The sequence below is a fragment of the Equus caballus genome, chromosome 2, assembly GCF_041296265.1.
Source record: "Equus caballus isolate H_3958 breed thoroughbred chromosome 2, TB-T2T, whole genome shotgun sequence".
NCBI classification, from domain to species: Eukaryota; Metazoa; Chordata; class Mammalia; order Perissodactyla; family Equidae; genus Equus; species Equus caballus.
Window position 1 is genome coordinate 24428997 of NC_091685.1, and position 27203 is coordinate 24456199.

General features: G+C 49.8%; 3 protein-coding genes across 15 annotated transcripts; 2 read left to right on the forward strand and 1 right to left on the reverse strand.

Moving 5' to 3' along the window:
* The first annotated feature begins 352 nt into the window (after positions 1–352).
* Positions 353–23661, forward strand: BSDC1 (BSD domain containing 1). Of its 13 annotated transcripts, none has more exons than XM_070260498.1 (11): positions 353–827; positions 1401–1461; positions 6300–6416; positions 8456–8623; positions 10093–10147; positions 12021–12136; positions 12560–12628; positions 12800–12878; positions 13799–14278; positions 20103–20206; positions 21674–23219. In XM_070260498.1, the coding sequence occupies exons 3-11, from the start codon at positions 6321–6323 to the stop codon at positions 21704–21706; spliced, it is 1200 nt and encodes a 399-aa protein (XP_070116599.1). In that variant the 5' UTR covers positions 353–827; positions 1401–1461; positions 6300–6320; the 3' UTR covers positions 21707–23219. The 13 variants fall into 13 exon arrangements, with proteins under 13 accessions (XP_070116599.1, XP_001503834.1, XP_005607302.1 ...); XM_001503784.7 differs by lacking the exon at positions 353–827 and adding an exon at positions 949–1134; XM_005607245.4 differs by lacking the exon at positions 353–827 and adding an exon at positions 969–1134 and having other exon boundaries at positions 20397–23219.
* TSSK3 (testis specific serine kinase 3) lies at positions 23459–25901 on the reverse strand. Its single transcript, XM_001503788.7, has 2 exons — positions 25231–25901; positions 23459–24499 (listed from the first exon to the last, which is right to left on the reverse strand). The coding sequence occupies exons 1-2, from the start codon at positions 25373–25375 to the stop codon at positions 23838–23840; spliced, it is 807 nt and encodes a 268-aa protein (XP_001503838.1). The 5' UTR covers positions 25376–25901; the 3' UTR covers positions 23459–23837.
* Positions 25902–25976: 75 nt separating this feature from the next.
* FAM229A (family with sequence similarity 229 member A) lies at positions 25977–26880 on the forward strand. The gene is made up of 3 exons (XM_023634331.2): positions 25977–26113; positions 26195–26341; positions 26615–26880. Exons 1-3 carry the CDS (start codon positions 25977–25979, stop codon positions 26715–26717), a joined length of 387 nt encoding a protein of 128 aa, XP_023490099.1. The 3' UTR covers positions 26718–26880.
* The last annotated feature ends 323 nt before the right edge of the window (positions 26881–27203 follow it).

The window sequence follows — 27203 nt, forward strand, 5'->3', positions numbered from 1 at the left end:
TGTTCTTGGCACCTTAACAAAAGTTATTTCAAAGGATTGTGGAGAGACAAAACCTTGACTGAAGTGAGTTCCAGAGAGAATGGGAGGAGTGGGGAGTTGAGACAGTGAGTACAGGCAACTCTTTCAGGAGTTTTGCTGTAAAGGGGAGTAGAGAAATGGTGTAGGATCAAGAGAGGGTTGGTTTTTGTTTGCATGCTTTTTAAGATGAGAGAAATAACAGCATGTATGATGACAGGAATAATCCTGTAAAGAGGAAAGACAGAATGGGGGGGGGGGGGGTGCGGAGAGAACCGCTAAAGCTACGCTCTTAAACAGACAAGAGGCGATGGGATCCAGTGCAACGTATGGGGGTAGCATTTGAGGCAGTAAAACCAGTGGAAGCCTCCTCTTCCGGAAAGTCCCCCTCTCTCTCACAATTCAGTCTCCCTCCTCCAGGCTGTCTCCGGATTTCTCCCGACCGCTTCCAGCTCGCGTTGTTCTGAGTTGGGCGGCCAAGAGTTGAGGGAATTGAATGTGTCTGTCTCCCCAGTATCCTGAGAGCCCTTCCAAAGGCTGCGTCGAAGACATCTCTGAATTTTCCTCCATACACCTCCAAACTCTGGCCCAGAGCCCCGCAGTCTGCCCTTGTTGAATTAGCCAAAGGGGACCCCAAGCAGCGGCTACGCCGCTGGTTTCACAAAGGGGGGCGGTCCTATCCCTGCGCTCCGGGATCCAAACGTTCGAGCTCCGGCCCGGCTCCCTGCCCTCCTCCCCTCTGCTCCCTGTTCGCCGCCGCCCCAACCACGGGGCCGACCGTGGCCCACAGCGGCCACCGTATCGGATGTCAGGTGATACCTATAAAGATTCGAGGTTGGAGGGGGTGGGGCTAACGCTTGGGGGTGGGCCTGAGGACAGAACTGAGTAGGGATTGGACAGAGCGTTCAGGGGCGGAGCTTAAGGGCAAACTCTGGAAGACCGGACCGAGCTCTGGGAGGCGGGGCCTAATGATGGACCGGGGCGGGGATTGGGCTGAGGGCGGTGTCGGCGCCAGGATTGGGCCGAGCGCTCCGGGGCGGTGCTTGAGGGGGAGGTGCCGTGTCGGAAGTCAAAGTTCAGTAAATAGTGGTGATGTCATGCAGGCAAGATGGCGGAAGGGTGAGCCCGTCATCTAGCTCTCGGGCGTTGAGGCCTGAATTCTCCAAGGGTTGGGGTGTTGGGCCAGGGTCCCCGTGGGACACAGGGGGCCAGCGCGGGCGTGGACTGAGCTGAAAAGGCGGGGTGGGGCCGCAGTGTGAGCGGGTGGGGAAGCGGTCTGGGAAACCTCGGCCCCGCGGGCCACATCAGAGGGGGAAACTGAGACCCGATCATTGCGCGGGCAGGAGTCACACCGCAGAGCCGCCAGATGTGTCTGTCTTCCACAGGGAGGACGTGGGATGGTGGCGGAGCTGGCTGCAGCAGAGCTACCAGGCAGTCAAGGAGAAGGTAAGCCGGGCCGGCGCCCTTCCTCCGCAGGGCCCCGCGCCGCCTCACTGCAGCCTGGTGTGAGCTGCCCCGCCCGACCTGTGTGGGCGCCGGGCCTCAGGGATGAGGCCGCCCCTATCCGTCTACAGGAGGGCAGACCCCGACTCAGACCGGTGTGACACTAGCCACAGTGAAATAAAGATTGTTTTAAAGGCCGGAGCGACCCTTTCTTAGGAATCCGTAGGAAAGAACACAGCTTCGTAGAAGAGAGAACATTTGACCTAGGCCTTGAAGAAAAAGAATTCTAGCAATAGAAACTTACTCCTATAGTCATTCAAATATTAGAGTGTGTGTCACAGCCAGCGCTCTCTGCCAGGTCCTGAGGATACAGAAATTAGCCAGACAGATGCGATCCTGGGACTCACAAAGCTCACAGTCTAGGAGGGAGACAGCAGTCCCTGTGGGATGAGTGAGGCTTGGCTCTTCCAGTGGACAATGCCATTGTCTGTCCCTGTTTCATTCCATGCTAGTTTGTGAAAACCAGCCCAGCGGAATTCTGGAAAAAAGTCAATTACTGTTTACCTCAAGCAACTGGGGTGAGTCCTGCTTCAGGGCGGACGCCACCAGGCTTCTGACCTCAGTTAAATCAGTCCTCTATTCTGGGAGCGTTTTTATTCCTCCTCCCATCTGTATGCTCCTGAACAGCCTCAGCTCCAGCCCAGCAAATCTGAGACTGTCCCGAGCTGTTTATGTGGTTGATGAGGACTAAGAGAGAGAATCTCACACTGAGGTTTAATAGAAAAGACTCCACAGTAGCTTGCTGCCTGTTGAACAATCTCCTAGAAGGAGAGTCTGACATTCATTCAGCAAGCGTTGTGTGAGGGCCTGCTGTGTGTTTCCCTCAAGGTTGGATTTACCATAACTCATGAAAAATAGATAGTTGGTTAGCCTTCCATCTTTGTTCTTGGGGGAACTCCCATTGTGAAGCAGGGCTACAGGTGTTGTTTCTGCTTTTGACAATTCCCCATTCAGAAAGAGAAGGCTTAATTTCCCTCTCTTAGCTTCTTACTCTTACCTGAATCTGGGCTTGTTATATAACCTCTCTAGGCCTCAGTTCCTCGTCTGTAAAATGGGAATACTAATAACACCTGCCTGATGGTATCGTTGTGAGGATTAAATGATAACATATGTAAAGCACCAAGAACAATACCTAGCACACAGTAAGTAGTATATAAGCATTAGCTATTTTTATTAAGTGCTGAAGATGATGGAGAAACCTTATAAGCACCACCAGTCCACTTTTCTTTCCATTTTTTCCTTGGTCTTTCAGTGCTTTCCTGGCCTTGCCTCCTTCCCTTCCCATCCTGGCTCCGTTTGGGCCAGACAGTTCCCAGCACCTTCGATTCCCCTGCACCCTTAGCATACGGTGCCCCAGAAACTACAGCTCTGAGACGGTGCTAGAGTCTGCCTTCCTGTGCTCCTTACCCCCTCCTATAGTGTGTGTGTGTGTGTGTGTTTGTGTTTGTTCACAGACACTGGTGGAGAAAGTCACATTGCTCTTTGGCCCCACTACAGCTTGCCCAGCCTTGTCTGGGCCTAAGCATCCCCCAACAAGCTTTTTGTCTCTAATTTGCTTCTCTTCCCCTTGCCTTCAGAAACTCCCCAACCCTAACTTTTCCCTCCAGTCCCCTATTCGGCCACTTCCTATTTTACTTCCAGGAGACAAATTCACCTCCTGCTTTTTAAAATTTGAAGTCAACAGCATGATCTCTCTTCTTCCCCATCCCTGAAGCCACCACATCTAAACTTATCTCTATGCACAGTCAGCTTCACCTACCACTTGCCAGATCCAGTGGGTGGTTCTCAGCCCTTATCTTCCTGGACCTTTCTGCTGCATTTGACACTAGTGATCACTCCCTCTTTCTTGAAACTCTACTCCCTTGGTTTCTGTGACATGAGTCTCTCTCAGTTCTCCATGTACTTCTCCTTCCCTGACTGTTTCATGAGTTCCTCTTCCTCTTTCTGCCCCTTAAGGGTAACATTTGAGGGGCCTTGCCTTCAGCCCACCGCTCTGTTCACTTTGCAAACTTCCTGGAGGACCTTCTCCACTTTTATGTTAGGATGACTTAATCCTTTTCTCTGAGCTTTAGTCTTTGAGAATAGCTCCTGCTGGACAACTGTCCCGGATATCCCACAGTTACCACAGATTCAGCATGACCAAGGTTCTTGTCATCTTTTCTCTCAACCCACTGCCCCTTCAGCATTTTCTCTCAGCTGGCAGCACTGCATCTGCCCAGTCACCTGTTTTAGTAGCCAGTGGCTCTTCCTTGACTCTTTTCTTGCCCTCTGACTCACATCTACTCACATCCACCTTTTTTGCCTAATCTTTCTTGAACCAGCGCCTTCCTTTCATCCTTATCAGCACTACCCTTATTCACATTTTGTTTTCTTTCCTGTGCTATTGCAAGAGCCTCTGGACCAGTCTTCCTCCCACTTCTAATCTTGTCATTCTTGTCACTCCATCCTCCATGGCAGTCACTGGAGTGACCTATCAGAAATGCAAATCTCATCATGCCCCACCTTCTTCAGGCCGTTGGTGGCTCCTCATGGTTGTGGAGCCACCCTCTGCAACCTCTCCAGCTTTATCCTCCAGCACTTGTGCCTCACCTTTTATATTCCATAGGACTGAAATGCTTGTAGGCCTCGGTAAACCCCATGCCTCATCATGCCCAGCTTCCTTAGCTGACTCCTGCTCATTCTTTAGAATGCAGTCCAGGCCCCCCCTCACCAAGTCTTTCTGTCCTCCCCATAATACACTGGTCCCCACTCTGCCCTTGAACATCAGCGCTATTATGTGAGCATTTTCCCCAGTAGACTGTGACTTTCTTGAGGGCAAGCACCATGGCTGTTCATATTTGTCCCCCCAGAGCTCACAGTCTAGTGAGGGAGACAACCATTCATCAAATAATCATGCAAATGGTATGTAATTAAAATTGCCGTGGTACATGTAAATTTAACAAGCAAACATTTTCTGAGCACCTACTTTATGCCAGGTGCTCTGTCAGACACTGGGAAAGCATCAGTGAACAAACACATGGGCTCTGTGTTCATGGAACTCACAGATCGTCCAGGAGGATAGACATAGAACGGGTAATCGTGAGTCCGAAGTATGGTAAATGTTAAGGGAGAACGCGCAGGTGCCCTGAGAACATGAAGCAAGGGAGCCTGTTGGTGACATCAGGGAAGCTTCTCCAGGGAAGTGACAGTTAAGTGTAGATCCGAAGGCAGAACAGGAGTTAGCGAGATGAAAGGGTTCATTCATTGTGTTTGCTCGCTTGTTTGTTTGGAAGAGTTTGAACTGTACGTCAAGGAGAAGAAATGATGTATAAAGACAACCTTCGGTTGGGAAGATGCTAGAGCATTTGAGGAACTTGAGAAAGGCCAGCTGGAGCTCAGCGAGGGGTGCAGTGTTAGGGGATGAGACACTGCCAGACGTGAAATTACATAGGCCCTGTAAGTGCCTGGTAGAGATTTTATGCTTGCTCATAGGATACTGTATAACCACAGAAGAGTGTAAAGCAGGGCTAACATGGTCTGCCCTGACTTACAAAGCTTACACTGGTGTCAAGAGGAGAACGTAGTAGAGGTATCTGATGCAACCTTGGAGGAGTCCAGAGGAAAGAGTAGCTTGGCCTGAACTAAGGTGATGGCAGTGTGGATGGAGAAAGCAAATTAATAAATGACCCCTCCAGCCCAGTTAAGGAGTCCTGAGTCTGAAATGGAGGCATGAGTCCCACCCCGAGAGAAGCCTCTAGCTGATTGATGAGACTGTCCCATTCAGAGACTTCCCAGGCTGATAAAAACTAGGCAGGCCCTTCCCCAAAGAAGAAAACCACCAGAAAACCCAAAAACATGTTTTAAAAAAATGCAGGTGATTATCCCTTTGTAAAATGAGAGGGCTTGCAGGGGTGAACAGAGACATAGTCCAGGAAGGTGTCCTAGAGTGGGTGAAGATAGGGCCAGACTTAGACAAGAGCTGAGGGCCTGCTCTCTCAATCTTGGTCTGAGTGCAGAGTGAGAAGAGATTGGTCCAAAAGAAGCAAATATCGGTTCTGTCCAGAGGAGCTCTGTGGATGAATAGAACCCTGGAATGATGGAACCAGGAATCCCTCAGAGAATCCGGTCCAGTATTTGTCTTAACACCCCCTTTGTGGAATGTCAAAATCACATACCTTTTTACTGGTATTCAATTCTGAAGAATTACTCATAAAAGCATTCTAAACTATTGCTGTTACTGATGTAACATGTTCATTAAAACCTTGAGACAAATAATTTCATATACTGCCTCATATTTCAACGGAATTTCCTTGAAGCAAAAAAAGTAAAAATAGAAGTGCTTTCTTTAGATAAAAAATCACACGTTTTTTTCATGTTATTTGAAGTTTGAAACCAGTATCATGACTTAAAGCATATCAAAGCAATGTATCAAAGCCTGCTTTATTTTCAGACTGTATGTGCCCTCTTCCCCAGTCTGCTCTTGAGAACCGCTGAGCTAGTCCACCTCCCTCATTGTGTAGAAGAAAGCCAGGGCCTTCACCAGAGCTACTCATGGCCACATAGCTTGTCCCTAGTGTCTGGGCTGAGACTCAGTCCCTGTGCTTCTGCGGCAGGAAGTTCTGTGCTCTCTGCTGTCAGGTAACCCCAGGTTGTAGAATGGAGACAAGTAAGCCCTGTCTTCTGAGCCGAGGCTTCTGTCACTTGAGTTTTCCATGTGTCTGTCTGGTACTGAAGAAGCACAGGGAATGGGAACAAAGGGTGGTGGAGCCAGCTGGCGCTGTCATCCCTCTGTCTTCCCGTAGTCCTCCGAAGCCTTGGAGTTCATGAAGCGGGACCTGACAGAATTTACCCAGGTCGTGCAGCATGACACGGCCTGCACCATTGCAGCTACGGCCAGTGTGGTCAAGGAGAAGCTAGCTGTGAGTACTCCCACACCCTCCAAGTGACTGTCCCTCGCAACCTGACCTGCCCTGGAACCGTGGGGGGTGCTCCCAACCATTCTTCAGTTAGGTGATTGTTTTCCCCATAGGCTCCCGTTTTGAAAGAATTGTGTTTGTCAAGCAAACAAACTACATATATTTAGTAATAATGAGCTTTCCCACTTCTATATTGTTTTAGCAGATGTTTTCCTATTAGCAAAGTCATTCAATGTAGACAGTTTAGAAAGTACAGATAAGTAAAAGAAAGAAAGACAGACCTAGAGACACCCGTAATTCCATCTCCCACAGATAACTACTGTTAATGTTTGGAGAGTATATCCCATATGTACACTTTCTTTTTCAAAACTGGAATCAACTGAATACCTACTTTGTAACCTACTTTTTGACTTAATCATTGCCAACCTCGTTCTCCAGCATCGTAAATAGCATGGTATTCTGTTATGTGGATTTAACCAGTTCCTAGTTTCCTATTTTGGTTTTTTCCAGTATTGTAAACAGAACTACAGTGAACATTCTGATTACTAAATCTTCGCCCTTAATTTTTTTTCTTAATAATAAAATATTGAGAGGGATGATAGGGTGAGTGCAGTTTTAGGCCTTTTAATATCTATTGCAAAACTACCCTCCAGAAAGGTTGTGTCAACTTAGATTGTTATGGCCCTGTTTTTATTAATCAGAGCTGGATAATGGAATCTGCTCGTGAGAGAGGAGTTCGATTCTAAAGTCAGTGTGGAGAGTGAAAATTGTGTGTGGTCAGAGATAGCCCTGGAGGTCTCCAGTTTCCGATGAAGTGCAGTTTACTGATTGTGTATTACAGCTTCTGCTTTAGAATGGGAACAGATTGCAGTTTCTTCATTTGATCACCAGCTAAATCAATTGCCTTGTGATTAGAGGTCGTGATATAAAAGACATGTTTTGGAGTTTTTTTAGCCAAGCTTCTTTGGTTGAATCTTCGTATTAAATGCTGTCTGCCTGCTAACGACAGCTGCTGATGAGTATGAATGACAAATAGCAATCCTGCTGAACTGCTTAAGTCCAGCCAGTAGCACAGACACCACTTGTCTCTTTCATTTGTTTGTTCCTTTTTTTCATTCAACAAATATGATTATATACCTGTGCCAACATGTGCCAGGCGATATGACAGGTTCTAGGTTTAAAATGCCTGGGCAGCCTAATCAGGAGTAAATATTACAGTTTTCCATGAGGTTTTTAGAACCTAGCCCTGTCTCTCAGCATCCCATCCCAGCTTGCTTGAGGGCATTCTGACCAGTGTGGCTCAAGCTTGATGTCCCACTTGCCCCTTCTAGGGGGTCCATACATTGGCCCTCAGCTGGTCCCAGGTTTGCCTCTAGGCAGGGCCAGCTTTTCTCATCCTGCCCATATTTCTCCAGTGTTTTGTACAAAATACTCTACTTCCTGAGCGATGATGGTGGAATTATAATAATATAATACTGCTGTTTATTAAATGTTTGCTACATACCAGGCATTGTACATGCCTTATCTCTTTTAATCTTCACAGCAGCCCTCTGAAGGAAGTAGATTTATCCACATTTTACAGATAAGGAGACTGAGACTCAAGGTTTAGGTCTCATAACCAACAAGTAGAAGAGTTGGCATTCAAATCCAAGTTTGACTCCAAAGCTAGTACCTTTCCCATCATTCTACCCATAGGTCCTCTTCCTCACTGAATATCTATGACATGGATCCTCTCCTGTCAATTTTCGATCAACCTGACTGGCCTTGAAATTTTGATGCAACAGCGAGTTAGGGAGCTCTGCTCTGACACACAGGCCTGCTTCGGCCCTGTTCTGCACCCCATCTTGGGGATGGGGACCCTGGCTGCCTCCCTCGCCTTCTCTGGCCCGAGAGATGGGGTGAGAGGTCGTGAGCACTTCTCTGGTCCCCACAAGCACAGTACATTTTTGCCTCTGATGATACTTCACCCATCCATCCCCCACACCCCTAGATTGCAGCCCGCTTCTGGGCTGCTTGCTTCCTCTGCTGGCTTCTCTCTGCAGACTGAAGGCTCCTCAGGAGCAACAGAGAAAATGAAGAAGGGGTTGTCTGACTTCCTAGGGGTGATCTCCGATGCCTTTGCTCCCTCACCGGACAAAACCATCGACTGCGATGTCATCACCCTGATGGGCACGCCGTCTGGCACAGCTGAGCCCTATGATGGCACCAAGGTATGCACCAGCAATTCACTACATGCTTAACAGCACTGGGCTCTAGCTTCTAACCTGTACTCACAAAAGCAAGACATGTTCAGGCTAAAAAGTAAATATAGGTACATAACTCAATTGGAGAATACCAATAAGCAGGAAGATAAGTATTTCTAGGCTCATAATCCCATCACTCAAAGAGAACCACTGATTTCTTGGTGTATAACCTTCCATTTCTTTTTGTTTGCAAACATTGGTAGAGAGAGTTTGGGTTTTTTCTTTTTAACAAAAAAGGCACTTTATACATGGGAGTTTGTACCTGCTTTAAAAAAAATTTAGCCATAAACTATTACCATCTTTCCTAGGCATCACGCTTTTTAATGTCTTTAGATTCTTACAAGTGAATACAGCATAATTTATTCAGTCATTTCCCTAGGGTCGCACATTTGGCTTCCTTTCAGCTTTTAACCATAATAGGGAATGCTGCAGGGAGCATCTTACCGGCATGATCTTCTCCACATTTGGGTTATTTAAGACTAATTTCCAATAAAAATAAATGTGTGGAGGAAGAATGTCTTCAAAGCACTGAAATCAACAACAATGGTAGTATATTTCTACCGCGTTTTATTTTCCCGTCGTTACTTCTCGTATTTCATGGAGTGTTTTCTCCTAAATTCACAGTTGGGCCTTCTTCGTAGCATTTTACCATACTGAATTTCCATTCTAAGTGTACTGATTTTTCAAGCCTGTTTTTCAGCACTAGTGTTAGCACTACCATTTAATGAACATTTGAGTGGAATTGTGAACATTTTTAAATTATAGAATTTTAAATTATAACAGTCAGTCACCACAACCACTTGCTGAAGTCCTGATGCAGACACCCGCCGCTACTTCACGTAATGCTGAGGCGGAAAGGTGGGCCTTTCTGTTTATCGGCTGAAGTTTGCCTCCTGTGGCCCTAATGGGAACACAGCTTACAGTTCACTTGGCAGATTGAGTATGAAATTAAGAAATTTTTTTTTTTTAAAGATTTTATTTTTCCTTTTTCCCCCCAAAGCCCCCTGGTACATAGTTGTATATTTTTAGTTGTGGGTCCTGAAATTAAGAAATTCTTGATGAATGGTTTTAATTTGGGGGAGTTACATTATTTCAAAATTTGACCATAAATTTTGGCTTTATTAATATCCTTACACTAACATGTTTCACATTTCACATAATTCAAAAGCATTTTATACATTTAATTTTTTAGCCTGCTTACACAGTTCCCAGAGATGGAATACTGGGTGAAAGACCATTTTTCTGGGAGCTGCAGTTTTGGACTCCTAGCCCAGTGCTCTACTCCCTAGCCACAGTGTTAATTGGCAACTGCTCTGTGGCTGTGGTAGCCAACAGGAGAGAAGCTCGGTTGTGGTTGATTGGGTACTCTGGCAGACAGGGGGTGCTTTCTATGCCCAGCACCCCAGAATTTCTGTTCCCTTCTCTATTTCTTATAGGCTCGCCTCTACAGCCTGCAGTCAGACCCAGCAACCTACTGCAATGAACCAGATGGTGAGGGGGTAGCAGTGAGGGGGTGGACTATAGGGCAGGGAGACCAAGGGGGTCTGGGCTGTGCACCCTGTTTGTCTCTGGCAGCAGTGGCCAGGTACCCCGTGTAGAGGGACCAAAGTGGGGCTAGTGTGTACCTTACATCTGGTGGGATAGCTTGATGGTCCCTTTTGCTCCCTGAACCCGGACTGTCTTCATCCCCGTCTGCAGAGGCTTTGCTCCATCCCCACCCCTCAGCCTCAGCTCGGGCTCCCTCTCAGCCCTGTTGCCCTGCCTCCCTTCCCTTCAGCACCTGTTTGCTATGTGTCTGCCATGCATCAAGCCCTGGTCTGGGAACTGGAGATCAGAAATTAGTCAAACCCTCAACCTGGTCCAAACCTCCAAGAACCTGCTATTAGGAGAGAGAAACAGGAAACAGTGAATAAAGCAAAGCTAGTAGAGATGGAGCGACTGCTTCCACAGAAAGATGGGAGCAGTGGGAACCCAGAGAGAGAGCCCCCAGCCTGGGAAACCTAGGCTGGGACACTTGAATTGAGGTTTTAAAGATGAATTAGAAGTAAACTCGTTCTACTTTTAGAAGTAGGGGAATGGTGTTCAAGCATGGCAGCAGGGCATTTGAAGGTCCAGAGGGGACAGGGAACACCTGGCACTTGAGAAGGCTGCATTGAAGGGTGCGTGTGGGGGCTGAAGGCAGTGAGAGCTGCCGGTGGGAGCCAGATTAAGCAGTTTGAATTGTGTCCTAAAAGGCTCAAAGTAGTGGTTAACAGTTTTTTTAGTCACAAAGGCCTTTAAAAATGACGAGCCCTTTCTCCAAAAAGTTTTATGTGCAGTATGGGAATTCTTTGACCCTTTGCAGCCCATCTTTGGACCCCAGCTTAAAAAGCCTTCCCATAGAGAACTATTGAAAGAGCCTCTGGCATGGTTGTGAAGGGTGAAATAGAGAGGGAGAGACAGAAGACAAGAAGACCAGTTAGGAGGCTTGATAGGAATCTGCGTGTCAGAGGTAAGGCCAACACCTAGGAAGTGGCGGGTGGAATGACGAGAAAGGTGTGCATGGAAGAGACACTGAGGAAGTGGAATCCAGAGTGATTGGATAAAGGAGGAGTCTAGGATGGCCCCCAGGTTTCCAGTGGATAACTGGGTGGGACAGGTTGGGGAGAGAAGAAAATGGGCACACATTGGGTTTCCAGCACCTGTGCAGGTGGACGTGTCCAGGGGACACCTGGACCTCTGGATCTAGAGCCCAGAAAGGGAGCCTGAACTGCAAAGACAGACTGAGGAATCGTCAGTGGGACGGAGAGGTTGAGACTCGTGGTTTAGTGGAAGTTATCCTGGGAGAAAACAGAGAATGAGAAGAGAGAAGTAAAGGAAAGCAAAAAGAGGACCCCATTGAAGACTCAGATGGAACAACTAGGGAAGTGGGAGGAAAATCACAAAAGAGTGAGAAGCCAGGAGAGAAGATGGCTTCAGAGCTCGGCAGTGGCTCCCAAGGGTCAGAAACTGGAGAATGGTTACATGACAGAGGACAGAGAAGTAGCCATCAGATCTGGCAACATGGTGTCACTGATGGCCTGTGAACAGCTGTTTCAGAGAGGAGGGCATTCAGAAGCCAGGTGCAGTGGGCTGAAAAGCAGGCAGGCACAAGAAAGAATGGAGACTGCAGCGCCTTCTGGAGATCACTTACATGCTGTTCCCTGGTATCAGTGAGGCCGACCCACCCCTTCACCCTGCCTGACCTCCCACCTTAGGCCAAATGGTTTTGAAAAAAACCTTAAGCTTTCCTTATTGTCCATGTCCAGGATTAGGTGTGTTTTCTGTAGGCCCAGTTCTTTCCCTGGACCCAGGGAACTGACCATCGATGTCTGTCCCTCTGCAGGGCCCCCGGAACTGTTTGATGCCTGGCTTTCCCAGTTCTGCTTGGAGGAGAAGAAGGGGGAGATCTCAGAGCTCCTTGTAGGCAGCCCCTCCATCCGGGCCCTCTACACCAAGATGGTGAGGGCTCAGCTGGCAGGACCTCAGCCAGCTCCTGCCTTGAGGTGTCGGGAAGTGGGAGGGACATGTCCAGAGTCACTTAGTAGTCAGCTGGTCCTAGAAAGCAGTGAGGGACCCTGTAGAGCCAGACCAGCCAGGTCCTGAGCCAAGAATCCACTTGGGGGGGTGCTGATTCCCCAGGCTTCTGGCAGTCATGGCAGAAGTAGAAGGGCCAGCAAAGCCTGTTGGGAGTTCTTTTCTCCTTCCTTGGCCAAGCTGGGCCAGGAAGGTGGGTTTAGGGGGATGGAAGTGCTCCGAAAATCACTGCTTGGCCACTTACCACACCTGAAATCCAGAGCAGCTGGGAGCAGGCTGATAAGGCTGGGGACGCAGACCCCGTACAACCACTCCCAAAGTCTCATCTCCGCTGTCCCCTCCCTCCAGGTCCCTGCAGCTGTTTCCCATTCAGAATTCTGGCATCGATATTTCTATAAAGTCCATCAACTAGAGCAGGTATGCTGGCCTAGCCCACGGAGGTACTCCACTCAGCCCTGGGGGAAGTAAGTAAGGCTGGATTTTGTTGAGGGAAGAAGGGGCACAGAGTACTACAAGTTCTGGGGTCAGGACAAGGGTCTTGGAAGAGGGTGCCTTGACTACTCCTGGCCTCTGCTCCCCTACACTTAGGAGCAGGCCCGGAGGGATGCCCTGAAGCAGCGGGCAGAACAGAGCATCTCTGAAGAGCCTGGCTGGGAGGAGGAGGAAGGTAAGAGGTATTGAGAGGTGATGGGCAAGTAACAGGTCCTGCTTGTGGGGGAACTATCTGGGCCACTCTCTCTGAGCCTGGCGAGACTAGGCACCCCAGGGAAGAGTAGGGAATGAGGACAGTGTTTGTGCATGCTGAGGATGGGCTGAGCTAACAATGAGATGTTTCCCAAGGCTGGTGGAATCCCAGGTTTAGGTACAGAAATCACATGTGTCAGTTGCAGCAGATTTCCCTACCAGCCCATGGACCAGCTACTTCACACTCACCCAGGACGCTTATTGAAATGCCAGATTCCCTTCCCCTACTTCCCAATAAGACTTTGGGGATGTGGCCGAACTTGTATTTTTAACAAGCTACCCTCGTAATGTTAATGCTTAGCCAGGTTTGAGAACCACTGGCGTAGGGAGGGAGCTGAGCATCCCCTACCGGGATCCTCAGCTGTTCTGCCTCAGCTTAGGACTGTGTGTTGGAGCCTGCATGATAGAATATTAACACAGTTATTAAATTCTTGTATTATATGCCCAACCTGTACGAAAAGCTTTACATGTATAGTCCTTACCACAACTCCATTATCCCTCATTACAAATTGAAGCAGGTGAGTTAAAGAAAAGTTAAGTACCTTGCCCAAGATCATACACCTAGAATGTAGCAGAGCCTGACCTGAACCATCTTGAGCTGTGTTGCTACAAGCCTAATGCCCACCAGACGTGTGCTAGGCCCCACAGGTAGGAGAGACTTTAACCAACAGGGAGTATCTGCAGAAGAACCATGATGGGGTGGGGGTGGGGAAACTGGCACCCTTTAGTCTGGATCAGACTAAACTTGGGCAGGAACCTGAGGTTTGTCTTCAGAGAGCTCCAGGGTTGTCTTGGGGCTGACCAGGTACACTGCCCTCTTTCCCTGCCTTTCTGTCTTTACAGAGGAGCTTGTGGGCATTTCACCCACATCTCCAAAAGAGGCAAAGGTCCCTGTGGCCAAAACTTCCACATCCCTTGAAGGAGGACCTGGCCCCCGGAGTCCTTGTGAAAATAATCTGGTGACCCCAGCTGAGCCTCCAACAGAAGTGACTCCATCGGAGAGCAGTGAGAGCATCTCCCTCGTGACACAGATTGCCAAACCTGCCACTGCACCTGAGGCACCAGTGCTGCCCAAGGACCTGTCCCAAAAGCTGCTAGAGGCATCTTTGGAGGAACAGGGCCTGGCCGTGGATGTGGGCGAGACTGGACCCCCACCCCTAGCTCAGTCCAAACCCCACACTCCTGCTAGCCGCCCCACCGGCCCAGAGCCCCGCCCTCCAGCCAGAGTAGAGACTCTGAGGGAGGAGGTACTCACAGACTTACGGGTTTTTGAGCTTAACTCGGACAGTGGGAAGTCTACACCCTCCAACAATGGAAAGAAAGGTAAGTCAAGGCCAAAGCCGGGGAGTGTGTGGGGGTAGGGCAGGTGAGCGTTGCCACGTCACAAGGCGCAATTGTCTCCTTGTCCCTTGAGCTGGTAGCCTTCATTTGTGATACTGGTGGTGATGCTAACAGTTGCTGTATATTGAGTATTTATTACTATATTTCATCAATTCTAAGATGCACATATTCTCTGAAATAAGGATGCATCTTACAATTGTTGGGGTCTTAAATTCAACAAAATAAGGTTTACATGAGGTCCTTAACTAAGTATGCTATATTGCATTTAATTTCTCACATCTCACAACCCAGTGAGGTCGGTATTACTGTCCTCATTTTACAGATGAAGAAAGTGAGGCTCAGAAATGTTAAATAACTTGCTCAAATTCACACAGCCAGGAAGTAGCAGGCCTAGATTCAGACCCCGTTCTGTCTGACTCGAAGCCCATGCTCTTAACTACCACACTGCCAATTTCTATCCTTTTGGACAATTCAACCTTATCCTGGGTTGGGAATCCCTGATATTGATTGATGTGAAGGGTCTTCTTCCCTAGGTGATCTCAGGAAAGTCATTTAGCTTCCCTAAGCCTTCATTAATTATTATTATGAAATACATAAACAAAATGTGTACAGTTTAGAGAAGAATAAAGTGAACACTCATGAACTTGCTGTGACCCAGCTTAAGTAATAGAGCTTTAGTTTCCGATCTGTACAATGAAATTTTAGACTGGAGATTCTTTGACTTTATGTCAAAGGGAAACCTCTCTAACTCCTGGAATTAAAGGACAATGATAGCTCTGGTGTCAGCTTTTTTGCCACATTCAGAATACCCCTCCAGAGATAGCCAAATGTCACCCTCAACCCCTCACACACACGTATCCTGTCTTTGCTAACACTTGGTACCAGTTAGCCACAAAGCTTGCCCAGCTGGTGAGCCCTGGCCTGCTGGTGCAGTGAGGGACTGGTTTGCTGCAGTGGGTGGGAATCAGGCCCCACCCCACCTCTGCCCTGCTCCCTGATGGAAACTGCAGGGTTTCCAGTTTCCAACACAGTGCTTTCCTTCTGACTCTGATTCAGTGAGGTCATCCATTGAGCTCCTACCTACTCTTTATGAGACACTGAGGAGGGAGGGGCAAAAGCTGCAGTCTTTATGATGAAGCATGAAGCAGTATGAGACAGGCCTGGTACAGAGTTGTTCAGAGAAAGAAGGGATCTCTGGGCATCAGCGGGTATTTCACCGCTGGAGGAGACAGGCGTTGTGTAGGAGAGCTGGAAAGTTTGGGGCAGATGTGGGGAAGTGATAGTTCAGGCTGAGGAGGCCTACAAAGTCCAGATAGCAGAGGGCATGGGGCACATTCAAGGGGGGAGGACCAAAGCCCACTTTTCTGTACTGTCTCCCAGGAGAGGGAAGAATAAGAAGGGTGGACGGGTTGGCTCAGAAATAGAACTTAAGAACTTAAAGTCTTCAGCTGGATTCAGAAGGGTGGACTTGGTGCCATAAGCAGCAGAGCATGGAGGTGAAGGGCTCAGGCTCTGGAGTTTGGTCACTTCTGGGTTCAAATCTCAACTTTGTTCATAAGCCATGTAACTTCGGAAAAGTTACCGATCTTCTCTAAGCCTCCATTGACTCCTCTATATATTGAGCATAATTGTTTCATGATAGATCCTCAATCAGGGAAGGGATTTGAGTAGAGCCCCGCTTTGGAGAAATGATGATGATAAGAAGTACCATTCTCTTGAGCACTTTATATCTATATAGCTCTGTGCTAAGCACCTGATATGCATATCACTCAATCCTTACAAAAGCCCTATGAAATCTATGTGATTTTCCCCATTTTTTTATGGTAGGAAACTGACTCACCCAATGAGTATTTAGAAAAGTATGAAATGGTCCCTTAGGAGAGCGGAAGAGTATGTGATGGACCCGACAGGTGGTATGGGGTTGCCTAAGGGCCCGTTTGAAGAAGTGGTCATGGATCTTGAGACCAGACAGCGCTGTTGTGCTTTTGTCCTGCCACATTCAGCTGCTCAGTCGCAGGCACAGAGCAGGTGGGGAGTTGGATTTAACCAGGGTTCAAGTTTAGCCAGGTGGAATCAGTGGAAGAAAAGAAGAGAGTCCAAGTATATGCAAGAAGTGATCAGAATGATGACTCATGGACTCTGAGCTGGGTAAGGGAGGAAATGACAGTGAAACTGTTGGAGGGAATTATAGAATTATAAGTTCCATTTGGAATTGGGCTACTAGAGAGCATGATCCAAAAACATGAATGGTGGGTGGAGACTGGATGAAGAGATTATGGGGAGATGCAGCATAAGCTCTTAACCACTCTGCTACTGGCAGGTATGCAAGAGGAGGGGCTGGGGATTCAATGCAGAAGATCTGCCAGAAGTAGCTGTAGTCACTTAGGCAGGGGGAAGCCAGGGTTTGGGACTAGGGAGGGAAATGGGAACTGAGTAGAGGGAATAAATCCTAAAAGGAAGAATGGAGGCTTGGGGATAGAGTGACTCCTTTTTCTTCTTATGTCCACATCCTAGGATGACAGGGGGAGGCTTGGTCTCTGGGTGCAGCAGAGTCTCTTGGGGTGGCCTAGCCACAGGGTTTCCCAGGTCCCAGGGTCCGTGTCAATGTAGAGCTGCTTCCCACCTGCATTTTGTCCCTAGGTCCATCTGATCTAAGGGACTGGACTTACCTTGCTCTGGTTCCCTCAGCAGGGAGTGGGGAGGGGTGATTGGCACGAGCCTATGGCCTGTGGCCTGGAAGGAGCCCTGAGCTTAAGGCCCCACTTCACCACTGACTGACTGGGAGTGGCTTATGCCTCCATATCTTCTCTGGGGAAGGAGAGATCCAATTAAACAGAAAATGAGCTGTGAGTGACAGCAGTGTGAGGTTAGTAATCACCTAAAAACCCTCCTTTCTTTAGAAAGAAAAACAGTAAAACTCCATCATGAAGTCTTAAATTGTTGTGTAGGTCAGTTCTCTGCCACGTGCACAGTATAATGGAGATCTTAATACACTCGTTTTGTGACAAGATGGTGGGAGGAGGCAGACAGCGGAGAAAGCCCAGATTCACATCTCTGCCACTTGAAACCTTTATTTCCTCATCAGTAAATTGGGACTTTTAATACCCACCCCAGAGAGTGGATGTGAAATGCTCCAAAAATGTTAGCTGATACTCTGTTTTCTACCCCGAAAGGGTCTGTTCTAGTGTTTAAGCCTAAAGACGTGAGCTTAAAATCCCTAGAGGGCAACCTGAGGTTAGGGGAAGCTGTCATGGCCATGGCCACAGCTCTGAAGTGAGGAATCAGCCAGGAGTCTGGCTTCTAACCCACAGGAAGCCTGCACTGATGGCCAGCTGCATGCCACCCAAGTGTCCTGAAGGCACAGGGAGATTTAGATGTGGAGTCAGAAGAACTGGGTCTTGGTTTCAGGTCTGCCCCTGACTAGCTGTGGGACAATGTGCAAAATGCTTAACTCTGAGATGAGGCCTTTAACTGCTCCATTTATTAAATATCCACTATGTATATATATTACAGGCACTTGACATTGATACCTCTAATCTTAACATTGTGTGTCTCTCAAACTGCAGGCCAGCTACACAGAATCACCCAGGTACTGTTTATAACACAGAGTTCTGGGCCACCACCTAGACCTGCTGAATCTGAATGAGGGGATTGGGGAAGCAGGAACCTGCATTCTAATAAGCTCCTCCCATAGACTGAAGCCCAGAGTAACCTGCCCAAGACTACACAATAGAAAAAAGAGTAGCGGTTCTACCCAGGTTGGCTTGGCTCCAGAGACATGCTCTTACCACACTGCTTGTGGCCAGCTAGGTGGCTAGGAAGAGAGAATAGTGCAAGACCCCCTATAAGGAACATAGGGCCGGAGCTTGGGGGTAGATCTTAGAGCCTGGGCCCTGGTGAGGAGCAAGCTGGACAAGAAGAAACAAGGAGGTGGTTACAGGTCATGCCACTGGGGATCAGGGGCCTACTCTTTTTAAAAGTGCTTTGAAAAAGGATTACAGGACCGGCCCCATGGTGTAGTGGTCAAGTTTGTGCGCTCTGCTTCAGTGGCCCAGGTTCGCAGGTTTGGATCCCGGACATGGACCTACACCACTTGTCAGCCATGCCGTGATGGCAACCCACGTATAAAGTGGAGGAAGATTGGCACAGATGTTAGCTCAGGGCATCTCTTCCTGAGCAAAAAAAAAAAAAAATGATTACAAAGTAATATGTGTTCATTTTAGGAAAAAAACACCAAGAAAAATTACCCTGTGACCTCATCACCTAGAGATAACTATTGTTAGTATTTTGCTCATCTTTCCTTTGTGTGTGCATGCATCTGTGAGCATATTTTTAAAATGGAATCATACTGCGTAAACTTTTTTTAAAAGGAACTATTTTTGTAGTTTTCTTCTTAGTAATAACTTTCACATGTACATTTTGCCCTAGAGAGGGGGTTGTCAAACTTTAGCAGGCCTCAGAATCACCTTGAGCAGGGACTGGTGAACATTTTCTCTAGAGGGCCAGATCACAGATATTTTAGGCTTTTTGGAGCATACAGTCTCTGTCCCAACTACTCAGCTCTGCTGTTGTAGCATGAAAGCAGCTACAGACAATCTGCAGAAAAATGGCCATGGCTGTGTTCCAAAATTTTATTTCCAAAAACAGGCAGTAGGCCGGATTTGGTCCACAGGCCATAGTTTGCCATCCTGGTTTAGAGAAAGGGGCCATGAATATTTACTGAGTACAAACTGCGTGTTCTAGTCACTTGGAATACATAAGAAAACTGAACAAAAATCCCTGCCCCTGGGGAGCTCACATTCTAGCTCCTCTATTATTAGACAGTAAGTATATTAAACCTGATTATGTAATATGCTAGAAAGCGATAACTACAATGGAAAAAAGAACAGCTAGAGCAGAGTGAGGGGGAGGGGTTGCAATTTAAAATAGGATGGTCAGGGTAGGCCACATTTACGTGGTGAGATTTGAGCAAAGGCGTGAAGGAAGTGAGGAAGGTGGCCTGTGGATATCTGAGGAAGAGAGTTCCAGGTACAGGGGACAGCCCGTGCAAAGACCCTAAGGTGGGGATGTGCCTGGTGTGTTTCAGGAGTAGCAAGATCACTGTAGGTAGAATGGGATGAGTGAGGAGGAAGAGGTCCATTGTTTATTCCTTCTAGAAGATGTCTGTGGCTCCCAGGGAGCCTCTGGGCCGAAGTGCTCCTCCACTATTCAGTAACTTGCTTTTTCTCATTTAATAGTTTAAGACTATTTTGTCACATACATAGATGTTCTACAGCCTAACCTTTAAAAGCCACATAATGTTCCATCATCTGACTACACCAGTTAGTTATTTTTGTAATTCCCTATCAGTGGACTTTCAGGTGGTTTTTTAAGTTTTCATCACTATAGCAGCACTATAGTGAACATCCTTTTGGCTGAATTTTTCACTGAAGCCAGGACTTTTCCTTAGAATGGATTCTTAAAAGTGGGATTGTTGAGCCAGAGTGAAAGCATAATGTAAAGACTTTTGATGTGTATTTGTCAGGCCCTTTTAAAGAGTGTTATCTCAGGGCCTGCCCAGTGGCACAGTGGTTAAGTTCATGCCTTGGCAGTCTGGGGTTCGCAGGTTTGGATCCCAGGCACGGACCTACATACCTCTCATCAAGCTATGCTGTGGCGGTGTCCCACATACAAAATAGAGGAAGATTGGCAACAGATGTTAGCTCAGGGCCAATCTGCCTCACCAAAAAAAAAAGTGTCATCCTCCCCAGCTACAACCTCTTTACATACCCCTTCGTGCCTTTCACACTGTGGATCATGGTTCCAGGCTCAAGCACGGACATCAGCGAGGACTGGGAGAAGGACTTCGACTTGGACATGACTGAAGAAGAAGTGCAGATGGCACTTTCCAAAGTGGACGCCTCCGGTGAGGTGAGCGGGCCTGGTGGCCACAGGGAAGCAAGCCCAGTGATCCCAGGGTCTTAGGACTCTCTCCACCAAGCCCAGTGTCCCATCCGAGTGCATCTCTGCTCCTGTCTAAGGTGGCAGGCTGCAGAAGGGAGCTGGGGCTTCCCACTCAGGCCCTGAACAGTTGTCATCAGCAGGCTCTGCTTCCCCTCAGTTGCAGGGTGGATGGATGGGAGAGTTCTTGACATTAGCTCCGTGTCAAAATCACCTGAGGAACTACTAAAAAATGTAGACACCACACCCTTCCCCAGATCTTCTGACTCATGGTCCTCAGCTGTGTGATCTGAGCAGATTCCTGGCCTTGGAGACAAAAGACATGTGATCTAGGGCAAGTCACTTAACCTGAGCTTCTGTTTCACCATCTAAAACATGACATTGCTCATTCTAAGCTGTGATAGACAGTGCATGTAGACACGTCAGGCATAGTGCCTGGGGCTCGGAGCACTGATAGGTGTTACTGAAACCACCACAGAACCCAGTCTAGTTGTAAGCTCAGAGGCCTTCTGACTCTTCTTCTTCACTACCTCTCAGAATCAAGAATGGGTCATTTTGAATGAGAGACTGGAAAACACACTCTCACAGCTAATAAGTGACAGGACTGAGGCTTCAGCCCAGACATCTGAATCAAATCAGGGTTACCTCCACTGTCACACAAGAGCCCCATGATTCCTTCCATCATGTAGCTCATGAACCTGCTATAAAGAGGTGAACAGATAAGAGAGACAGGAAGGGCCTCGTTTTTCGTACTGGGAAACAAGCCTGAGGGGAACTGGAGACCTATGCAAGAGTATTTTGCACCTGTGACCTCATGATACCCAGGGCAGAGAAGGCCCATAGCATCGTATCATACCATAGGGACATGATGGCTTTTTTGTCTTTGTGGCCCTCTTGAAAACCTGACATACAGTATACCCAAAGAGTTATTCTATAACCCTTGATATCAGGGATCAGCTGACAGCAGGCCAAGAGGAAGTTCCCTGGGGAGACCCTGGGGGTTATGGTGCTGGAGCCCTTAGTGAAGATGCTGTGAGCACCTGCAATTCAGTGCCACACTTGCTTCTGATCACTGCGCTGCTCTCAAGTCCTCTGCCTCAGAACCATGTTCTTGCCTGCTCAGCAGGAGACAGGTTCTCCTGAAGGGATTGACTGACTTGGTTCCTGTAGTAAGGCATCCCCTTGTAGCATCCAGTGTTGGTTGGTGGAAGCATTTCCTTTGAGTCTGCCGTGATCGGAGCAGCAGACCACCCCTTAGGCAGACACATTCTTTAAGACTAGAGGTTCACTCTCATAGGGGGCAGGGTATGTCCACAGTGCTAAGAGGGGTTGGGAGAGCTCTCTGGAAATGGAGGCAACAAGGGGAGTTTGGGTCTGGGCTGGACTCAGAGGAGTAAATGTGTGTTTGTGCTCTCCATTATCCCCTCCCATTTGCAGCTGGAAGATGTAGAGTGGGAGGACTGGGAATGAGGGGAGCCAGAGCAAGCAGCTCCCCCACCACAGCAACTCCCATCTCCCTTGCTTGTCTCAGCCCAGCCCTGGAAGACACTGACTGAGAATGTCCCCCCAAATGGCCTCTGTCAACCAGAGCTCTGGGCACAGAATCTGGGTTGCTCCTTGCTGGCCCTTTGGGCCTCTGTTCCTATCTGAGAAGGGGCTCACTAAATCCAAACCAGAAACTCTGACTTGTGCCAACTATAGGATGACCTAAGGGGGAGGAAACCTACCCCCCTCACCGGAAGAGCCTACGCATCTCTACTGAACACCCACTGTTCCTGGGGACTCTTGCTGGGAAGTCCCAAGGGATAGCTCTAGCCCTTCTGCCTGTGTAGACGGAAGCTAAACCACCAGTCTCTTGGGGGAAGCTGAAACAACCCACACTGTCTACCCATAAGCAGACAAGGAAGGCCATGCCACCTGCCCTTGGCTAGACAGGGATGGCGAGCACATTTTGGTTCTTACCCAGCGAATAAGAGGCACTTGTCTCTGGGAAATTTGCCTCTCTTGGGAATCTTCCCCTCCCAGGCATTGTCCATTCCTGGAAAGGTTCCTTGTGGTTCAGAATCTAGAGACCAAACCCTGAGTTCCCACCTCCTTCCTTTCATCTGGCCCAGGCTGTTACGTCCCCAACGCCTTTCCCAGGGCTTCTTCCTCCACCCAAGTCCTTAGCCCAGCTGTGCCACCTGCAAGAGTCTGCTCTTGCATTTCTCCCCCTCCCCAAGAAGGGAGGGGGCCACTTCAGGCCCTTCTCTGCGTTGCCTGGCGGGATACCTTGTCCAACCAGCTACCCACCTCGACTCCCCTGTAGCTTAGGACACAAGCCAGCTACCAGCGGTACAGAGCAGTGATCAAAGCTGAGTACTTACAACTCTGGTAAGCCCAACTTCCCCGCCTCAGCCCTTCTGCGGCTTGAAGGGGTACGCTGGGGGCGGACTTCTCGAGACTCTCCTCAGGCTTCTGCAAAAGCTCTTCTTCCTGAAGACAGATCCAGTCTGTGTGGCTCTCACCCTCCACTCTGGTAAAGCTGCACCTCTCTTGGGGAATGAGGGGCTGCAGGAATCCCTGGAGACCCTGGTGCTTCACGATGCTGCTCTGGTGACTCTTGTACATAATCTGGTGTGTTCACCCATGATTGAAAGGGATGGTGGGCAGGGACGCCAAAAGAGTGGTGGTCACCTCCACTTCAAACCTTCAGTGAGGGGGTGGGATGGAGAGAATGCTGAATCTTTTTTTGACGGGATGGGGTTTTTCTCTTTGTAATTCTTTAGTTTAATTAACCTTTTGGTTGTTTGTGCAATATTATATATTTTAAATTATAATGCATCTCCCCAGAGTATTTTGTAGCCGGGAAAAGAAAAAAGGAAAAAAAAAAAAAAAGATTCTAACAGCTGTTAGTTTTGTAATTAAAAAAGAAAGAGCAAAGAACTTTGTCCTGAACCTTTTCCAGACTTGCCGTTAACAGCATTAAAGAGATTCAACAGAAGCCGGAAGGTGTCTGGGGGTCTGTTCTTGTCCCCCACGGCAGCTGCCCTGGAGGCAGGCAGGGTGCACACCGTGTGCAGAGTGGCTTCCCGCTTGGAGCCTGGGGGAGGGGCGGTTGGGGGCTAGCCTGGGTCCTGAGGAAGTCCCTTGTCTTTATCCCAGACTCAGCTTGGCCTTTGGGATGAGGAAGGGACAGGGCCTCCAACAGGCCTCTCACCAAGATAAGGAGTCAAGAGACCATTTCTGCATTCCCAACACTTCTGCTTTTATTTGGAAAGGAAGTTGCAACAACAGTGGTTCCAATTGCTGTTGGTCATTTTTCTCCTCTCCTCCTCTCCTCCCCACGTGTGTGTATGATTCTGGGGTCTATTTTTAATTAACTTTAGTTAAACACCTGTATGAAAATCACTTGTCAGCTGTAATAAAAGGGAAGTCTGAATGAGGCCCTCTGGTTCCATGAAGATCTTTAAAGGGAAAGAGAAGTAAGGCTGGGGAGGGGTGTAGGTAAGTTTTAGGATAAGTAAACTTAAAGCGTAAAATATATATCACCATTTTAGAAGCAGGTTTTGGGTTTGCTTTCTCCCCCTGCTTTATTGGGGAGGACTTGCCATTGTTTTTATCAAGTACTTGCTAGCCATGGATGCCAACTAACTTCTTCGATGGAAGGCCGGAGAGTCATGTCTGGTTCCAGGAGCCGCTTGAGTAGGTCCTGGCATTCAGCAGAGATGCCCAGATGAGTCGGGAACGACACCCCCTTCTGCTGCTGCCACAGCATCTTGGGGATGTCTGTGTCGTCAAAAGGTAGGCTGGCACAGAGCATGACATACAGGACCACGCCCATGCTCCAGACGTCACCCTTCTTGCTATCATGGGGAATACCCTGCAGTACCTCGGGGGCGGCATAGGCTGTGCTGCCGCAGAAGGTTTGGCTCAGTTCCCGGCGTGACTTGGGTAACACCTTGGCAAAGCCAAAGTCAGTCAGCTTCAGGTTGAAGCCCTGCAACAAGGCGTTCTCGCACTTGAGGTCCCGGTGGGCCACGCCACAGCCATGGCAGTAGCGGATGGCCTCGACCATCTGACGGAAGAGGGCCTTGGCCCGGCTCTCAGGCAGTGGCCCCCCATTCAGCACGCAGTCAAAGACATCCCCTCCCTCAGCCAGTTCCATCACCAGGTAGATTTTCCCATCGGCCGACTCCAGCATCTCATACACCTGGACGATGTTCTTGTGGTCCAGGGTACGGACGATCTGGAGCTCCCGAGGCAGGAATCTCTGGATAAATTCTGAGGAAACAATGGAAAAAGAGATGGGGTATCAAGTCTGGAGGGGCCTAACTCCTTACTCCTGTCTCCTACCTTCCAACTTCGGTGTGCCAATCCTATCCAGGTCTTGTGCCTTGGTTCCCTTTGACAGTCTTCCATGTCTAGCTGCTTGGACATTTCAGAGAATGTTCACCTCTGTTATTTTTGTATTAATACATTATTCAAAGGAACTAGTCCCTGCCAACTTCAGGGACTGTTGTGAGCAGCCTTTGAGACCATGGATATCGAAGTGCTTTGGGAATTTTTAGACAAAGCCATTGAATCTCAGTTATGAGGCCTGATTTACCTACCATGTGGTGAGCGAGCTCCTCCCACCCCTGCTTCCTGACCCACAGTTCTTTCCATGAGCCCTGTCTTTCCCATCTCTACCTGCCTTGGCACCAGCTCCTGCCCCCTCCTAGCCCTGGCCGCGGCCTCTGTCTTTTCCCCTCCTGGAATAGGAAGGCCTGGCAGGCTTGAGTTCTGTCTCTGAGGACCCTCCATTTCCTGCCACTTTAATCTTGGGTTTTGGAGGGTGTGACGTTCCTGGACTCCCAGCATCCTCTGTTCCCCACTCACCTCTCCCAGGGCCACAATCTCTCTGGCTTTCCTTGGTTCCAGACTAAAGGGGAGGAGGGAATGAGCCTTCTGACTGGAGGAAGCACCCTCCCACCTCAGCCAGCCCCCCTTCCTCCAAATGGGCCCCAGCTCACCTTCTGGCCCTCCCATCTTGTCTATAATTTTAATTGCCACTTTTCTTTGGTGTTTTTTGGAAAATGCTTCTTTGACTTTTGAGTAGGTCCCTTCCCCAATGGTCTGGCCCAGCTGGTACCCATTGGAGAGCAGAAAGTCCTCCATGCTGTCTAGCGCCTCCTTGCTATCACCCTCTCAGCTCATGCTGCCTCCAGGAGGCAGCTCTACTCCACCATTGCCCTTGGCCCGCTCCTTTTCCCCCCCAAGGACTTCATCCGCAGCTGCCCCCAGCGCTAGAACATTCTCCGTCTGGACACAGCAGCCGCGGGTGGTGGGAAGGGAGAGGGCCAGACATTTTAAAACTCCGGCCCAATTGTGATGTAAATGCTGTGTGACCCTTGGCCAAAATGGGCAGTGCCCCTACCTACCCTCAAACCACCACCACCAAACCCAAAACGGGTTAAGTCACCGCTCCGCCCCCACCCCGACACCAAGCAGAGAGTTGCAGCCCTTGGGGGACGGGGGCGCAGTCAGGTGTCTGCGCGGCCCGGGATGCCGGGCTCCTTTTGGTGGACGCTCCTGTCGCCTCCTGCGCCCCCATCGGGAAGCTGGGGTCTGCGGGACCCAGTGTCAAGGCGCCATGGCCAGAGCCCTCCAGCTCCCGGCTCGCGGCCGCGCTAAGTGCCGGGGCGGCGGGGGGCGGCGGGGAGTTCCTGGGCCGGAGGAACGGGTTCTGTGAGGTCAGCGCGCCGTGGCCAGGGTCACAATGCAGCCCTTCCCCTCGACGCCCGGGCCCGGACGCGCCGCAGACACCTGCCCGGCTCCGCTTGGACCGGAGCGTCCTCCCGCAGCCAGGGCTCGGGCAGCTGCTTCCAGCCTGGGTCCGGCCTCGGCCTCCGGCAGGTGAGCAACGACCCAGGGGGCGGGCGTGGGGAGGGGGCGCCCCGCGGCCCTGGAGCAGCCTGACCGCCACTCCCCGCGCAGAGCGCCCCGGGGCCTGGACATGAGTGCCCAGGAGCCCCCTCAGGGTCGGAGATTCCCCATTGAGGCCGGAGACTCCCCTGGCTTTGCTGCCGCCCCCGAGTCCCAGGACAGCCCAGAGCCGGTAGCCACGGAGCACAACCCGGTCAGGTGAGACCGGCGCCCCTCCCCCGTGAGCCCTCCTGCCGTCCCAATCCTCCAAACCGCCCCGAGGGGGAGCCGCGTGGACTGCTGCGCGCCGAGCGCTTCCGGTCCCGCCCCTGTCCCTCTTCCCATCCCGACACCCCCCTCCGCCACCACGTAAGACCCACCCCATCCACGCCCTAACCTCGGGGATCCCAGGTGCCCTGCCCGGGTGCGTCCCCAACAGGATGGGCCGGGCCTCCACCTCAGCGCCCCCCCGTCGCGCCCCGCCTTCCCCAGGCCGCTTCGACGCTGCCCCGGCTGCCACTGCCTGACGCTGCTGCACGTGCCCATCGACGTCTACCTGGCCATGGGCGGGAGCCCCCGGGCCCGCGCCACCTGAGTGCGCCTGCGCACGGCGGCTCCGCGGGAGCCGGGCGGGGACTAGGCCCGCCGGGGGCCACCACGCTGAAATCGCGCACGCGGAGCACGAGACAATGATGCACATTTTAAAATAAAAGAATGATGCACATTTTAATAAAGCACAGCGTAAACTGTTCTTTCCACTCCGGGCTGGTTGTGTATGTCTATCCCGTCGGATGGGCCCGCCGACTCCTCCGCCCCATCCAATAGGACCTTCCCTGCAGCTGTCTCCTCCCTTGGACCCAGCCCTAGGGAACTGCTTTTCTGGGTCCGCTTTCTTGTGGGGTCCAACCCCTCCCGCCATTTGTTGCTGGTCATGACCTCTTACAGGGCAACCTTTCCGCGTGGGCCATCCCTCATCTTGGTTCTCCAGTGAAATTCGCCTTACTGTGCCGGACTCTGGGGGCCCAGAGAAGCTCGGGACCAGACGCAGAGGACAGACAGCTTAAAGAGAACGGCCACCCAC